Source organism: Pinus tabuliformis, chromosome 4_2 (assembly GCF_031772625.1).
Source record: "Pinus tabuliformis cultivar Carrire ecotype Pingquan chromosome 4_2, CPIR1, whole genome shotgun sequence".
NCBI lineage: Eukaryota > Viridiplantae > Streptophyta > Pinopsida > Pinales > Pinaceae > Pinus > Pinus tabuliformis.
In genome coordinates this window covers 557,658,647-557,675,819 of record NC_142304.1, presented here as the reverse complement: position 1 = coordinate 557,675,819, position 17,173 = coordinate 557,658,647, and the positions used below count along the sequence as shown (strand labels likewise).

Genomic DNA, 17,173 nt, shown 5'->3' with positions numbered 1-17,173 from the left:
TGGATTCTGACTAGCCACAGGTATAACAATAGCAAAATTGCATTGCGATTAGGCTCAGACTCTTGTTTCTGCCCTCCTCCTCTTTCTTGGTTTTCTTAGGGTTAGGGTTGCAGCAAAGGTGATGGTATGTAGGTCCGAATTCATCCCATCCTGTCTAGGGTTTCTGAGTATATTATATGCATATTTTGTAGCTTTACAAGCATCTCACGTACACTTTTGTAATGAATCATTACTTTAAGCCTTGGAAATTTAGTCTTGATTCATGTTTAGATGCAGCTCAGGGTGAATTTCACAAATATATGATGCTTTATTGTCAGTTATTCTTAGAATTTCATCTGAATCACAGCTTCTTCTACTAGCATTCTTATTCCATGGAGGAGGTCAAATGTTTTGGCTTGTGTTGGAGATGTATCAGTCTGTCAGAATCCAAGATCAAGATCCTTTTCATTGATTGTTTTTGTTTATTTGAGTTTTATCTTCAGGATACATCACATAGAGATTTATTGTGATAAAGTTTTCAAGGTTGGAAAGTTTAATTGAGTTTTATCTTTAGGATACCTCACTTAGAGATTATTGTTACACAGTTTTCAAGGTTGACAAATAAAAAATAGATTTATTAGAGAGATAAAATTCAAATGAATTAGAATCACAAAAGCATAAACTCTGAAACTTTCATTTATTTTGGCATAATTAGAAATTTGAGTTGTAGCTGAGATATTGATGCTTGTATTTGACGCAATATTTCCTTTGATTCTTTGTGCAGAGTCTCATGCACAAGAGAACCCTAAAGCCTCTGGAGGAAATGATGCCGGCTTGTTCTCGGCCAATGATGGAACAAAGTGGATTGAAGCAGCCACCACTGCCAGATCAACCACTCAAATTCCCTCGTTGTGATTCAGCCAACACCAATTTTTGCTACTACAACAACTACAGCTTGTCCCAGCCTCGCAACAAGACATGCAAGAGATATTGGACTAGAGGAGGCACTCTGCACAACGTTCCTGTTGGTGGTGGGTGCCGGAAGAACAAACGTGCCAATAGAACAATAGATCACGCTTGTGCTCAAATGAACGAAGCTTCCACATCTATTAATGAGTTAAACATAAATGGTTCAGCTCCCCTAGGGCGTTCTCAAAATGCAAATTCTATGTTCTATGGGCTTCCTGCAGGAAGTGCTACTACTCATGATGGCATCCACAGTCTTTCTCTTGCCACAAGGCTGGCAGATCAGAGAGCTCTATATGGCAATGATTCTGAGTTTCTAAGGACATTCTTTGATCCTCGTAGCTGCAACCTATCCCCTCTCAACTGGCTTTCCTCACTGAACGCCCTCAACTCTTTTAAACCCACTTTTACATGCCTCAATTTTAATACTAACCCTAATAGAACAGAAGCCCTAACTAGAGCAGTCAGAGATATAGATGCCAGCTTCTTTGAAAGTCTCCCCACACAAATCTCAGAAGTACCGTTACCAATGCTGAATTCCACTAATTGTGATGATTTGTCTCTGTATTCTCTATCTCTGCAGGAAGGGATCATTAATGGCAATACCAACAGGTATTCTGAGGCCAATTAGTGGAGAGCAATTGAGCAGTAGAAGCTAGCTGAGGGTAGTGATCCTGTACAGGTAGGTATAACCCCTTTCTCTTAACTGGAAAACAGTAATAGCTCCAGGAATGATCTTAACCTAAAAGTGGTGGTCACAAGCCTCGCTTCTTGTGTCAAGCTGGAAGGTCAAAGACAATCGTTTAAATATAACTCGAGAATGGCCAGTTCCATCAGAGCCCTTGTTTGAGGTAGCTAGTGATTCTGCATATTGGAATGGAGGAGTATGGCCTGAGCTCACTAATTATGGATCTTCTGTAAGCTCCTTGATCCAGAATTAAGATAATACCCATTACCTACTGCACATGAAATGCTTCTTGAAAGAGCATGAATTGATGAAAGGAACGTATTTTTTCAGATGAAGGAAATTTCAAGCATTAGGGTTTAGACTTTCAGGGCTGACTAATTGTCATGTAGTCTGGCCAGTCTCTCCATATGAAGGCTTCCCTACACTTGAATTTTGTTGTGTTTGTTTGTTTTTCATTTGTCATCAAGATCTATAAGATGGGTCTTCATCCATGTCCAAATTCACTTCATAGGAATGCAGTGACATGATGGACTTGGGATATGAAGGCTTCCCCACACTTGAATTTTGTTGTGTTTGTTTGTTTTTCATTTGTCATCAAGATCTATAAGATGGGTCTTCATCCATGTCCAAATTCACTTCATAGGAATGCAGTGACATGATGGACTTGGGACATGATCACCATGACAGAAGCTGACTGAGGAATACAGATCAAGTGTACAGCATGACAGAAGCTAACTAAGGAATACAGATCAAATGTATAGCATAAGAGGTTTGAAGCTTCATTTTTTTCCAGCTTCAAACATCACGGGGCAACAAAGGTTGGGGTTAATAATTTGCCTTAATTATCCTAGCAAAATTGCAAGGAGAGGAGGAAATCAAATTATCACATCCAGTTCTATGCAAGACAGCTGAATATGCTAACTCACTTTTGTCTGGAGTTTGTGAGTCAAAACAAAGTTATTGCTAAGGTCAGGTGAATCTGTTTCCCAAGTTTAACAGTTTTCTTTTGATAATCAGTTGGTATCATGATGATATTCTTTGTAAATATGCGAGGGTTCATGGCAGTGGGTTGTGCTGTTCTTCTTTCTCCTCTGTGGCTATTGTTATTTGCTTCGTTTGGGATACTTCCAATTGTGGGTAGAACTTTGGATTGGGAGCCTTTGGTAAAGAACAGCTTAGGGATTTTAGGAGCAGCTGCTGCTTTTTATCTGACACCCATTGGTTAAGAGACACATATTGTATTTGATATTATAGTGACCATAGTGGTGAAAGGTTACATTAAGAAATGGAAACAATTAGTGGGGCTAATATATAGTGCAATATATAGGAATATCTAATAGTAAATTCATTATAAGTATTTTTATTCTTTATGAAAGTATTTTTTTGTTGTATTTGCCTTCTTCAATTTATGCCTTACGGCGTTTCCTTTGCAACATCTGGTGCAAATGCTAGTATAATAACTTAATTAACATTTGACCAACTGAAAATTTCGATCACATGATGTTCCATTCCCGAACCTTGTCCCCCCAAAAGAGGGATTTCTATCACGAGCTGTCTGATTGTCAATAACTAAGAATTTCGCAATAAAATAGATTAAACCAAAGCCCTGCATAGTACCGTGAGGCTTTAAAATCCCTTTTAACAAAGTCATATCCACACATCTCCATTGATTCGGCCTTTAAGCTCTGGAATCTCCCCCTTCTTCTTCATCTACCTTCAGCTTGCAATCTTTCAGTGTTACCAGCGGCAAAAATGAGTTCTGCAATGCGACGATTGGTGGTATCTGCACTGAAGAATGCATCATCTTCTTCTTTCAAAACTAATGTTATGCCGAGAAGGTTTTATTCGAGTGGTGGAAGTCCGCCACGCAAGGTTGTTGTGTTGGGAGCTGCTGGGGGTATCGGGCAGCCATTGGCTCTTCTGATGAAACTCAATCCTCTGGTGTCAAAGTTGGCGCTCTATGATATCTTTGACACTCCAGGTGTGGCTGCAGATGTCGGCCACATCAACAGCCGTGCTGAGGTGGGTTCCTCTTTTCCTACCGCGTTTTTTTCGTTCTCTGTATGCTGGATCTGTTCTCTCTGCGAACGATAGAGATGTTTTGATTTTAGTTTCAAGGGATCTCCATTGGGATCGATCGTACGAAGACCCACTTGGTAGGATCTACTTTTCGTTAGTGTTTTACCTGTTATTAGTTCTTTGATTTTACGTTTCTGATATTGTCCATGGTCAGATAATTTATTTATTTTGGTAAGCGCCTATTTTTTTAAAGGAACCAGGCCTTATACCAGGCTTAGACTCCACTGCTATAACCTGTCAAGGTCTCTGGGATTCTTCGAATGTGGAATTTATTCTTTTGGCCACATTTTTGCAGGAAATATGCCTTCCGGGGCTTTTGAACGTGGGTTTGAGCCCTGAAAGCGCAATGATTTAATTTCTTAAACACAACCCAATTCACGTTAATGGTCAACTCAATTCACTTTCATGGTCAGTTTGTAAATGTGTTTGTGCATATTTTGATTGATGAAAAAAAGCACCTAGATATTTATTTCGTGGAAATCCATGGCTGCATCATGTGCACCTACTCGATTAGGGTTTTTAATTTTATGGATCTAGGTGACATTTGGCCCAACAATCCATTGAAGCAACGCCCATCGCATTTTCATTCTAAAACGATTGTATTGTACACCGTGAATATTGGATTTGACTATACCTGACATTCTTTGGGCCATTTCAAAAGAGGCAGATATTGAGAGGGCTACATTATTATTATTTTTGATTGTTTTCTTGTTGGCAAATGTCTTTCTGTTAACATAGTGGGCTTTGCCCTCATTGTAGATGCTACAAACATAGAATCTCTATTCCACCAATTTCATGCAGGATTTGCACCTGATCTTGTCTGTTGAATCTCAATATGGTAGTTAACTCCGATGGTGTGATAATGCCGCAACATACTTCTAAGAGGGCACTGAAAGTGCTATGATTTAACTACTTGACTACAATCTGCCTGACATTTATGGCTAGATTGAAATTTGGGCTGTGCTTATTATTATTATTAGCAGTAGTAGTATTTGCTATTGATAGGAGAAGGTTGAAATTGAGGTTGGGCTCACTATTATTGTTTTTGTTTGGTCAAGGCCTTTTGACTGGCGTGGGTGAAACACCTTAATTGCATCTATTCATCAAAGTCACGCATGACTTGCAGATGGGCTCATCTGTGCAAACCTCAATAGCACAGGGGTCATCATTAACAAAACCTCTGCATTATCATTGAACTGGTGTTTATCGCGTTAACCCGACTTCATATTTTGGAATGACATGGGCAGCCGCATTATCATGGGAATATGCCTCCTGGGTTTTGAACCTGGGTCATCCTCATGACAAGCACCCTACAACTTGCCACTAAACCACAGCCCAATGGACGAGGTAGTTCATATTTTTTTGATGAAAAGTGCATCTATATTTTTAGCAGAATCCACGGCTGGATCATATGCCTCTGCTTAATAGGACTTTTTGATCTGATGGATCTAAGTCATACTTGGCCTAATGACTACTTAGAAGTTAGAATAGTCTCATTGCATTGTCAATTTGTTATTTTGTGAGGATTGAATTGATGACCCTCTGCATATTGGATTTGCCTCTATATCCAACCTTTTTGGGGTCGTTTAGATTTGCCTCTTTATCCATGAGTAGATTAAATCAAAATAGTCTTCGCAGCGTAAATTAAACTAAGGTTGAATAAACTCCCTAAAGTGGCTTGTGAGATGCTAATTATTTATCACAGCATCACTTTTATACCTGGATTGGATAAGACTATACCCTGATTGAAATGTCGTATACCTGGATTGGACAAGATTATACCCTGATTGAAACGTGGGTTGGTATAGGTCTTCAATCTCCTACGAGCATAATCATTGCTTTTGGTGCTCTATCTCCTCGATAAAAGCCAAAAGGTGGATTTTACTATAGAATACAAATAATCCTATTCTTGTTCACTATGAGGAGGACATACCATTGCTTGGGTCATGGAACAAGGATAACAAGTTTTGCTTCTTTTGGAACTTTGCGATAATAATTTCTTTTCTTATTTTTTGGTCTACATATTTATCATTTAATTTGGTACTACCATATTGATTTTATCATGCTTGTGTCACGACCTTGTCAGTAATTCACAGCAGTGTGACCTGGGTGCAGGTTGCAGGATATATGGGAGAGGAACAACTTGGCACGGCATTGGAGAATGCAGATGTTGTGATCATTCCTGCTGGTGTGCCTCGAAAACCTGGCATGACCCGTGATGATCTCTTCAACATCAATGCAGGGATTGTTAAATCTCTTTGCTCTGCAATTGCAAAATACTGCCCAGAGGTAAGTTGTCATGATTTATGATCTTCTTTGAAGTTTTTGTTTTCATGTGATTTTCTTATTGACTATTTCATAGGAATAAGCATGACGTTCATTGTAAGTTGCTTTGTCGAAGGCTTTGTATGTTTGAGATCTATAGAGATGGCAATATATACAAATACATATTTGCAAGAATCTTTAAGCAAGTTGTTGATCTAGATTTACATACTGTTCTTGTATATAATCAATTCTACTGGAGAGGTTAACGAAGATTGAAGACTTCTTTGAGTCAAACGAATAGGTGATTGACTCATTATTGACTCTTTATTTAGACAAATTGCAGCTAACTTTTGCCCATAAGAAGGAAATACTAATTGAAATGAACTTAAGAGTAATTAGCTGTGTAGTCCAATGCAAGTTTGCAGCCACTGTTAAAGCCCTGTTATTCTTGTTTCTCCTCTTGTAGTTAGTAACTTAGCTTTTGGACTTTTGAGAAAATTGGCATATGAATATCAATATAAAAAATATCCTTGGTCTTCTATTTAACTGTGCACAAATCCACTTGATCACGAGGTATCCTCTATAACATTATATATTACATACAATCAGTATGTACTACCATTAGTGTGGCAAGTTAATAGATAAAGAAGTATGTTTCACAATTATTTGTTTTGTTCATGTACTGGTGTGTGTGTACAGTATGTATAGTATATTGTTACATATTATATAGATAGAGATATGGAGAGGGGGGAGAGTGTACTGGATAATGTTTTCCTTCTATCAGGAATGGTATATTTGGATTCAAGAAATCATCTAGAATTGGTTTTTATGGCATTGCTGAGGACTTGATATCCATGGCAGGCAATTGTAAATATCATCAGCAATCCTGTAAATTCTACTGTACCAATAGCTGCTGAGGTTTTTAAGAAGGCAGGGACCTATAATGAAAAGAAACTCTTTGGTGTTAACTCTTGATGTTGTCCGCGCAAAGACGTTCTATGCTTCAAAAGCAGGAGTTCCTGTTGAAGGTATTTAAAATTTTGGCTTGTTATGCTTAGCTACTCTCAAATATTTAGTATTCTGTAAAATATTTTTATTTTTTATAATTTAATCATGAAATATGCATCCTGGGCAAACATGCCAGGCACTTCTCCTCATTTCAAGGATGGTATCATAGGGCTCAAGGCCATCAGAAATATAGTCAGCTCAAGATGTCACTTGAGGGAATTGAACCCGGGTGGGAAGGATAATAGTCTTTGCACACAACCATCTGGGCTAGACCCAATACATGATATGCTGCAGGATCTTACCAACATCATGCTTTTTTTAACATTAGATACAATTCTCAGTTTTATGTTTGTTGTTGATGTCATCCTATGCTGTCTGCAGAAGTTGATGTTCCTGTTGTAGGTGGACATGCGGGTGTTACAATTCTTCCACTTTTTTCACATGTATATGACTTTGTTGGATCCTCATCTTGAGTTTGTTCTTTACTCTTGGATATTAGAAGATTAATTTATCAAAGATAAAATGAGATCATAATTACCTACCCTTCAATACAGTTAAAAAGGGAACTAACACTTTTTTGTTTTGATAATTTTTTTTAGGCAACACCAAAGCCAAACTTTGTATTGTCTGAGGAGGACATTAAAGCCTTAACAAAGCGCACACAGGATGGAGGAACTGAAGTTGTTGAAGCAAAAGCAGTGAAAGGTTCAGCGACACTGTCTATGGCGTAAGTTTATGTTTTGGTCCTCTATAGTGGCTAATATGCATTCATATCTTTTGAATGTTTTTTTATTCTTATGTGACTGTCTAGAGTGCTGAATTTTTCATCTTGATGCAGTAGTTGGAGTCAGATAATCTTATCATGGTGTGTGCTTCATGATTTCATGCTTGGCATGCAACATGATTTCATGCTTGATAAGTACCTAATCTGAGATTCACTGTCAGTGAGAATATGGCATGAAGGAGCTTCTTTCTCTTTATCTGAATCTTGTACTTCATACATTTGCATGTCTCAAATCTTTTGCCTTAAGCTTAGGTACTTATCCTACATGAAATCATGTAGCATGCATGTCTCAAATCTTTTCCCTTAGGCTTTCTCATTTGTGTGAAACTCAGCGGGTGCTTTTAACCTGTGAGGTTTGACCGATGGATTGTTGCCTTTTTACCTTAGTTTGATTGAAATGTTCAGAGTTAATCTAGATTCTGCATGCAAAGATCCTTCCCTAAGAAAAGCCATGAGTCTCTTCAAGGATGTTATTCCTTCTTAAACATAAGATATGTCAAATGGATCCCGCAAAAGTTGTGTGCTTGATGATGGGTAAATCTGGGTATGAGATTTACAAATTTGCACTTACATGTATGCCTGTGGTTGCAATTCACAGATAGGCGCATAGCATCCATTCATTACCTCATCTTGAGCATTTGAGCATGGTTCATGCAAAAAACATTGCTGGTCAATTAAATCCATTAGTTGAAAACTTGGAAGTGAAGAGTAGTGTTGTAGTCTTCTCTATGTTGATGAATGCTTTTTGAGACTTCAAAATGTTTAGACATGCAATTCCTTTTTCATCTTGCTCCTGTGTTCTCAAATTTTTTTTTTTCTACTGTTTTTTAAGGCCAAATATAAACCATGGGATATATATTTTTACCCTGAAGACCTCCAAATCATTTGGAAAAGGAGGTGCTGCAGCAAAAGAGATGGGTTGAATTTGTTGTTTGGATGGACTCTATGGTATGTAATCTTAGTTGGATTTCCAATATACTTTTAAAACATATTTTCATTTTATTTTTTAGTACTATTAGATATTATATCTTACCTCATTTTATGGTTAACATTGTATAACAAAAACATGCGTTGTGTTATGTAATTAATACTAACATGTAATATTGATTTTTTTTGTCAGAATGCTATAGGTAATGATTTCCAAGACGATGATCCAAATTATGTTCAACATATATTAGGAGATGATGAGGATGATGGTGGTGAAGGAGGAGATGATGATGATAGTTGCGGTGTTGGTGATGATGTGGATCAGAGTAATGAGGATGGTCAAGATGATCATGAGGATGATCTTGGTGGTGGTAGCTAAGCATGCACATGCATTGTTTTTTATGAAGAAATTATTGTGTAGAATGACATTGTTATGTTTAGATGGGTGTTGTGAATTTACCCTATATCAATGAGACATTTTGATTTTGTAATCATACGATGAGTTTGATTTATGTATGTTGTTAATTTATCGTAGAATAACGATATTCATGAAATATTTTGATTTGTTAATCATATTTGAATTTTAGTTGTTTTGATTAAAAATAATACTGATTTTATTAGTATTATGTTTCTATTTTATACATGTTTTGAAAATTGTTAATGACACATTGTTATTTTTTTGGATGGATGTTGTCAATTTCTCTTAAATTTCTTTACAAATGATTTTGAATTGTGATATCTGCTTTAATGATATTTAGAAACTATCATATATTTCACTATGAATCTATAAAGGGGGTCATATATGTAAAGAAAAATATACTCTATATAAGAAGTCAAATGTGGATGTAACCATGGATGCAAAATTGAAAGTAAAATTGGATGTTAAACTAGGAATTAATACAAAATGCAAACAATTGACATACAAAGTGTTTTAAATTAGAAGTGAAAAATTGTGCAATAGTTGACACAAAGAAGGGAACAAAACATGGCATACAAAAGGATATCAAATTGGGCAAAAACAAGGACACATAAATGGGAACCAAATTAGATGCAAAAAAAGACAACAACTAGATGTAAAATAAGATGCAAAGTTGAGCGTTAACAAGAAACAAAAAACGTTACAAATTAATATGCCAAATGATGATGCAAATAATGGTGTAAATTTGGGATGCAAACTTGGGTGCAAAAAAGGAAAAAAAAAAGATGTAAGAAAAGACATAAAACAAGATGCAAAATGGGGCTGAAAAAAGGTGAAACCAAGGATGCCATATTGGATGTAAAAAATGATTCCTAATCACATGCAAATTTAGGCTCGAACTTAGACACAAAATTATATGCAAATGTGGACACAAGATGAGGCAAAAAAAGATGCAAATTTGGATGGTGAAAACGATGTAAAACTAGACACCAAAAAAATGCAAAATTGGATGAAAAAGTCGGTGTAAATAATGGTGCAACATTGGACACAAGTAGACACAAAAAAATGGTGCAAAAAGGGGCATAAAATAGCTTAAAATTGGATGCAAAACTTGGTGCAAAAACAAATACAAAAGTAGACGTAAAAAATGGCTCTAAATTGAATGTACCATTAGACACAAAATAAGATGCAAAGGTGGACACAACACATGACTCAACATAAGATGAAAATATAAATGCAAATTTCGATGCTCAAAATGATGTAACATTAGATGCAAGAGATGGTGTTAAAAATGATGCAAAATTGGATGAAAGAAATGACGCAAAATATGGTGCAAAATGAGATGGGAAAAATGGAGACAAATCAAACGTAAATGTGGATGTAAAAAATGGTCCAAAAAAAGATGCAAAAATGGGCACAAAAATGGATGCAAAATTTGGTGCTAAATCAAATTCAACACATGGTGCAAAGATAGGCACCAAAGCTGGTGCAAAAATAGAAGCAAAAACTAGTGTAAGACTAGATACAAAACCTAGCGTAAGACTAGATGCAAAAACTGACACAAAATGGATGCATAAAAAGACGTTAAATTGGATTCAAAATACAGTGTAAACTTGATGCAAATGATGGTGCAAAAATGGAAGCAAAGAATGACACAAAATAGGAAGCAAAAGAGAATGAAAAATAGATGCAAAAAATGACACAAAACTAGAAGCAAAACTTGTCATAAAATAAGATGCAAATCTTGGTTCAAAATTTGACGCAAAAAATGATGCATAGTTTGGTGTAAAAAATGATGCAAAATCTAGCGTGAAAAAGGATGCAAAATCAGGTGCAAAAAAGGACGCTTTAAAAATTGTACAATAGAGCCAGATTTAGCGCCAGGTTGCTCATCACAATTACAAAAAAAATGCACTAAAATTTGGCGCTAAATCTGGCGCAAATCGCTGGTTTTGTTGTAGTGAGTTTGGACAGTGTCTCATGTAGGACTGTTTTAGCCTCTTGTAGGTCTGGTTTGGGGTCCTTTAGAATTGCCTTTCCCTTCCATGTAGAAGATCTTGTAGTCTTCCTTCCATAGGTTATGGGTGTCTTGGAAGGAGATTATTTCACCTTGGCATATGGTGAATCTTCAATATTAATGGGAGTCTTTGATGAGGGTTGAGGTTTGCCTATTTTAATTCTGGTACTCTTCCTTGCCTTGAAATACATGGAGGTTTTTCTTTTCCTCTTATGCTTCTACTTGACTGGTGTACTGAGGGCAGTGAGGGTAGCTACTACTTCTCTTTCCAAAGTTTCAGGGGACTCTTCTCTTTGCTCTGCCCTCTCTGCCTCCTTTTCTCCCTCTTCTATCTCTTTTTCCTCCCCTTTCTCTGTCTCTATTTCTACTTCCTGTTCTGTCTCTTCAAATCTCCCCTCCTATATTTCTTTTCTTTCCTCCTTCCTCTCTTGCTTTGCTATGTCACCACTGGCTTCATCTTCTCCTCCTTGTTGTTCTCCCTCCTCACTGACAGTAGGACTGACATCATAGGTTAATGCCTTGATGTCATCCTCAGTTGTCATATTTCTAAAAACTTCCCATGCTATAGGGATTGTAAGGGTATGGAGGGCTTCTTCTACTAGGATCTTTAGGCCATGGTGAGCTAGCTATTGTCAATTTCCTTCTTATACCTTGGTGCTTGAGTCAATGAGGGACTAAAGGAGAAAGTAAGGGATACTGAGCTTTTTATGTGCTGGGGTATCCATGCCATATCTCAATTCTTGGAGGATTATGAAATAATATCCATAAACAATGTTGTGCCTCCCCTCACAAGAAATGTATTTGATCACTTGGTAGCTAACCGCATCCTAGGGATATGGTACACTCGCCCTCTTAATGCCATTTTTGTCTTCAATAGGGGTTTCATTATCTTGGAAAAGTTTCCTCTTGGTAGCCTAGCCAATTATTTTCTCATCTTTACTCCAAGGCAGCCCAAGAGGAATGGCAGTGACCCTACTTATGAATTCAGGGGTTATTTCAATGGAGAGGCCTCTAATGGTTACAGTAACATGAGTTCTTGTGTGAGGGACTAGAGAGAGAGCAAATTCATGGGAAATTGCATCATCAAACCCTCTAAACTTCTCAAAGAAATTCATCCAGTTTTCCCTTGTAAATATTTCCACCACTTGAGGATGTGCATGGAGTCTAGTGGATTTAGTGGGCTCTTTTCTCATAAACCCCCCTGTCATACTGCCTGTAATTTTGAAAAACCATATATGGGGAGACAAAGAATTTTGAGTGAAATATAAAAACAGAGGGGACTGTGGTTTTTTTTTTTTTTTAAACATAATTTTTTTTTATGTATTTCTACCCTCTTAAAGACTCATTTTATCTTCAATTTGAGACCAACTCTTTCACATTTTTATATTCAATAGAGGGCATTCATGAACCCTACCTCTCTAGACTAAAATTCGTGCCAAAAATCACGTTTCCTCCCTTCAAAATGACTCACTGCCCCTCCTGTAGAAACCCATTGTCCCTCCTGTAGATTTCCTATAGGTGCTCCTGTAGAAAACCTGTAGGGCTACCGTAGAAGATGTTGAGAGCAAAAATATGGAGGAAATCGATGGAGGATGGTGGATATGAGGTTGTGGGGGCATAAGAAGACTACTGTGTGGCTAAGTCACGAGGAGAAACTGAAGAAAAGGTGGTGAGAATGCACGGGGAGGAGTGCTCATTACCTATTATCGCTATTTTCGGTTATGAGTGTTGAGCTGGCAAGGTGTACGTTGCCCAGATTAGGACCGTTGGTCCCCACCTACTTGGTCATCATGACCCCCCTCGTAATCATCCCCTCATTACTGCATCAGAGTTAACTCTTCCTCCCACTACCTGTCCTTCGCATCTTTTTCTTGAGTTCACTGTGCGCACGTGTGGGTGATATCTCGATTAAGTGGAGTTAACTAAATGAAGGTGTCCAAGTTAACTGTCCACCTTTCCCTCTTTCGATTTCAACCATATCATTGCCTTCATATGGTTCCTAATTACACAAATGTAGATAGAGGAGTGACTTAGCTACTTACTTGTAATCCAAGTGTATTTGTTGCCATCAACTGTGAGGTGTTGTGTCTTTCTCTGTTGCATGCCTTCATTTTCCCTCATGCATGTTGTCTCTACTTGTTGATGTGTTGTTGTGTGTTTTTCTAGGTACTTCTTTTGCTGGAGCTGAGCTGCATGTGCCTTTTCAAACTTCAGATGTGTTGTCCCTTGTTGCTGGTGCTAGACTTCTATGGGATTAGCTGCTACAGGAATTCCTACAGGAGCTCCTATAGTTGCTTCTCCCCTTGAAACTTTAGCTATTTCCCTGTGCTTGGAGCTCGAGAATGATTCCAGAGGTGGAGATGAATGATGGAGGGTTAGTAGGTAAGTTTCAGGTAAAGTTAATGGTGTCTTTTCCTCTTTTTATTTTTGTTTTTTTTCAAAACTGAAAAACTATTTTTCTGTGTTTTTTCTTTGAAAGGAAAATAATAATAATAATAATAATGATGCTTGGAGTGTGATGCAGGCTTGGAAATGATGGAAATGAGGTTTGAATATGGTAAGATGGATTATAGGTTCCTCATTAAGCTTTTCTTGTCACTCAAATTGCCTCTTGTAGACATTTTTGGTTCTCTGTAATTCCTACAGGAGCCTCCTATAGAAAAAACAGAGCCTCTTGAGAAAACACAGTTTTGGAAGAAGAGGTACAATGGGGTGAAATAGATGCCAAAAATGATGGAGTAAGGTGTGGAGGAGATGGGATGGACGCTGGTATGAATTTTAGGGTCCCCTTGGCACCTTCTTCTGCTCCCTGTAGTCCTCCTGCAAACCTGCAATGCAATAAAAAATAATTTTTTCCTTCTCTTTTTTTTTTTTTTGAAAACAACTAGGTCACCTTAGAGAGGTTTTCACCTTAATTTCCTACCCTGGGCGCCTCTAAGGGAGGTTTTCACCTAGGGATCTTATTCGTTTCCATTTTTTTTTTAACATCACTAGGCTGCCTCAGAAGAGGTTTCAACCCAATGATGGGACTCAAGCGCCTCATGGAGGTTTTCACTTGAGTCCTTATTTTTTTCATTTTTTCTTCAATGAGTGGGTGAAGTGGAAGCTAAGACGTGCTCCACTACCATCACTATTTTATTCAAATCTTCAATAAACTCTCGCTTGGAGAGGGGTTTCTTGTAGACTTTCAACCGACATCCATTGACAAGTATGGGGATGGCTTCATCATCAATGGTTTTGATCAGAACTAAACCATTGTCATTGCATTTCTCCACAGTGTAGGGCCCCAACCATCTTGTCCTTGGATTGCCTTTGAAATCCTTGTATCTTGAATCATAGAGTAGTGCCCAATCTCCCTCTTGGAATTGCTTCTCCCTAATATTTCTGTCATGCCATATCTTTCTCTAAAGATAAACTACCTCTATATGGAGAAGGGCTTGAAATCTGTATTCATCCAATCCATTGAGCTAAAGTAATCTCTCCTTCTGTGCATGGCTGAGGTCTAGGTCCAGCTGATTTGCCATCCTTAGGGTATTGAATTCAAACTCTATTGACAACAAAGCCTTCTTCTCATAGACTAGTTCATAGGGTGTGAACCCGGTGGTGGTCTTCCATGTTGTGTTGTAGGCCCAAGTGGCCTCAACTAATCTGTCGGCCCAGTCTTTTCTGATGTTGCTCACTACCTTGGTTAGGATCCATTCTAATTCTCTATTAGTGACCTCCACTTTCCCATTGGCTTATGGATGGTAAGGGGTGGAAGTCCTGTGCTTGATCTTATGATGTGTGCGTAGGTCTTCAATCAGTTTGGAAGTGAACTGACTACCTTAGTCTGTGACCAACTCTCTCGGATACCCGAACTTGTAGAATATGTTTTCCCTCAAAAACTCAGCTACCTTTTCCTCTGTCGCTACTTTGATTTCTTTTGTCTCTGCCCACTTTGTCAGGTAGTCGGTGCACACAATGATGTATTACTTCTGCTTTGAAGGGGGATTGATAGGCCCCACAGATTCCATGCCCCATTTGTCAAATGGCTCAAAGGTCACTTGAGGTTGCATGGGAATTTCATCCTTTGGAGTGGGCTTCCCCATCCTCTGACACCGATCACACTGGCTCGTGTATCACCTCACATCCTGATGAAGAGTGGGCCAGTAGTAGCCTGCTTGCAATATCTTGAAGGCGGTTCTTTTTGCTGCAAAATGACCTCCACAAGGCCCGTCATGACAGGTCAGGAGGATGTCAAAGACTTCCTCCTCCCTGACACATCTCAAGATTTTTAAATTTTTGACCGGAGAATCCACAGTAATGGAGTTTTTACACCAACGTTTCTCTTTACCCTGATGATGGATCCCATTTGGGATTCTCCGGTCAAAAATTTAAAAAGCTCAAACCACAGATCTCTGAAATCCAACATCTCAAGATTTGATCTAGGCCAAGTTTGAAGAGATTGCCTCCAATCTAGGTGAAAGGGGCACTTTTCCTTACTATCTTGCTCTTCTCTTTTGAGGATAGGTGTGGTGGGAACTGTGTTGAAACCAAGTAGTTTGTTATATTAGCAAACCATGGAGAGAGTACTGATATAGCAAATAGGTTTTCATCTGGCATTTGGTCATCCACCATTCCTTCTTCACTTCCAGGCAAATTTACTCTAGTCAAAAAGTCAGCAACAACATTCTCTTTACCATGCTTATCAATAATGGTCATAACAAACTGCTGTAGTAAAAGCAACCATCTAATAATGTGATCATTTACATTTGGTTTGTTCATTAAATATCTAATTGCAGCATGATCGGTGTGCACAAAGGTTTGATAGCCTATGATATAATGTCTAAATTTGTTTAAGGAATGCACGACAACTAAGAGTTCCTTCTTGGTCACTGTATAGTTTAACTATGCCTTTGACAAGCTTTTTCTTATAAAGTATATGGCATAAGGTAAATTTTCATAAATTTGTCCTAAGGCTACTCCTATTGCTTTGTTCGAGGCATCTGTGTGAATGTGAAAGGGTAGGGCCTAGTTTGGGCCTCTAAGAATTGGGGCAGTCACTAGCTTGCTCTTCAAGGTATCTAGGGCTTCTTGACAGTTTTCCGACCATATGAACTCAACATCTTTGCCTAGGAGGCCAAACAAAGGAGAGGCTAACTTGCTGAAGTCTTTAATGAATCTCCTATAATATCCAGCTAAGCCTAGGAAGCTTCTGACATCTCTCACCTTTTGAGGAGGTGGGACCCTTTGGATGATGGCAATTTTGTTGGGGTCCACCTGCAGTCCTTGTTGAGATATTGCATGACCTAGCACAGTCCCTTTAGTCATAAAAAATTCACATTTTTCCAGACTGAGGGATAGGTTCATCTCAATACACTTATTTAGAACTTTTCATAGGTTAGATAAAGCTTCCTAAAAGTCATCCATGGGATATTTCTATTGCATAATGAACCAGTTCAGAAAATCCATAAGGAGTAAAATCATCCATGTATATTTCTACTGCATCATGAACCAGTTCAGAAAATATACTCAATACCGCTCTTTGGAAAGTCTCTGGAGCATTGCACAAACCAAAAGGAAGGACCTGGTATGCAAAGGTACCCCAAGGACAAGTGAAAGTGGTCTTATCTTGGTCTTCCGGGCTGATTTGAATCTGATTGTACCCTCTAAACCCATCTAGGAAGGAGAAAAACTTTTTCCCTGCCATACCGTCTAACACTTGATCTATGAAAGGTAAAAGAAAATGGTCCTTTTAGTGGCTTTGTTCAATTCCTGATAGTTGACACAGATTCTCCACTTACCATTTTTCTTTGGAACTAGCACCAAAGGAGAGACCCATCAACTGTCAGAGATGGGATAGATGAATCCTGCATTAAGCAATTTTTGCAGTTCTTCCTTAACAATATCTTTAAGTGCTGGGTTCATCCTCCTTTGAGGTTGCCTGACTGGCTTGCAATCTTCCTTGATGTATATATGATGAGTACATACTGAAGGGTGCACTCCCTTCATTTCCTTATAACTCCAGGCGAAGGCATCTAGATGTTTTCTCAGTATGCTGCA

General features: G+C 38.2%; 1 protein-coding gene and 1 long non-coding RNA gene across 2 annotated transcripts; both read left to right on the top strand.

Moving 5' to 3' along the window:
- The first annotated feature begins 3,309 nt into the window (after positions 1–3,309).
- Positions 3,310–7,574, top strand: LOC149170480 (malate dehydrogenase, mitochondrial-like). The gene is made up of 4 exons (XM_089427304.1): positions 3,310–3,655; positions 5,828–6,001; positions 6,839–7,005; positions 7,367–7,574. The coding sequence occupies exons 1-3, from the start codon at positions 3,386–3,388 to the stop codon at positions 6,950–6,952; spliced, it is 558 nt and encodes a 185-aa protein (XP_089283430.1). The 5' UTR covers positions 3,310–3,385; the 3' UTR covers positions 6,953–7,005; positions 7,367–7,574.
- A 106-nt stretch (positions 7,575–7,680) lies between these two features.
- LOC149170479 (uncharacterized) lies at positions 7,681–9,296 on the top strand. Its single transcript, XR_016259485.1, has 2 exons — positions 7,681–8,717; positions 8,890–9,296. It is a non-coding gene; the product is annotated as an uncharacterized LOC149170479 (long non-coding RNA).
- The last annotated feature ends 7,877 nt before the right edge of the window (positions 9,297–17,173 follow it).

Bases quoted from the DNA above. Each gene is read 5' to 3' on its own strand.
- LOC149170480 (XM_089427304.1), top strand. From the start codon at position 3,386: ATGAGTTCTGCAATGCGACGATTGGTGGTATCTGCACTGAAGAATGCA. The intron at 3,656-5,827 runs GTGGGTTCCTCT...ACCTGGGTGCAG, and splicing joins ACATCAACAGCCGTGCTGAG to GTTGCAGGATATATGGGAGA. The intron at 6,002-6,838 runs GTAAGTTGTCAT...TATCCATGGCAG, and splicing joins TTGCAAAATACTGCCCAGAG to GCAATTGTAAATATCATCAG.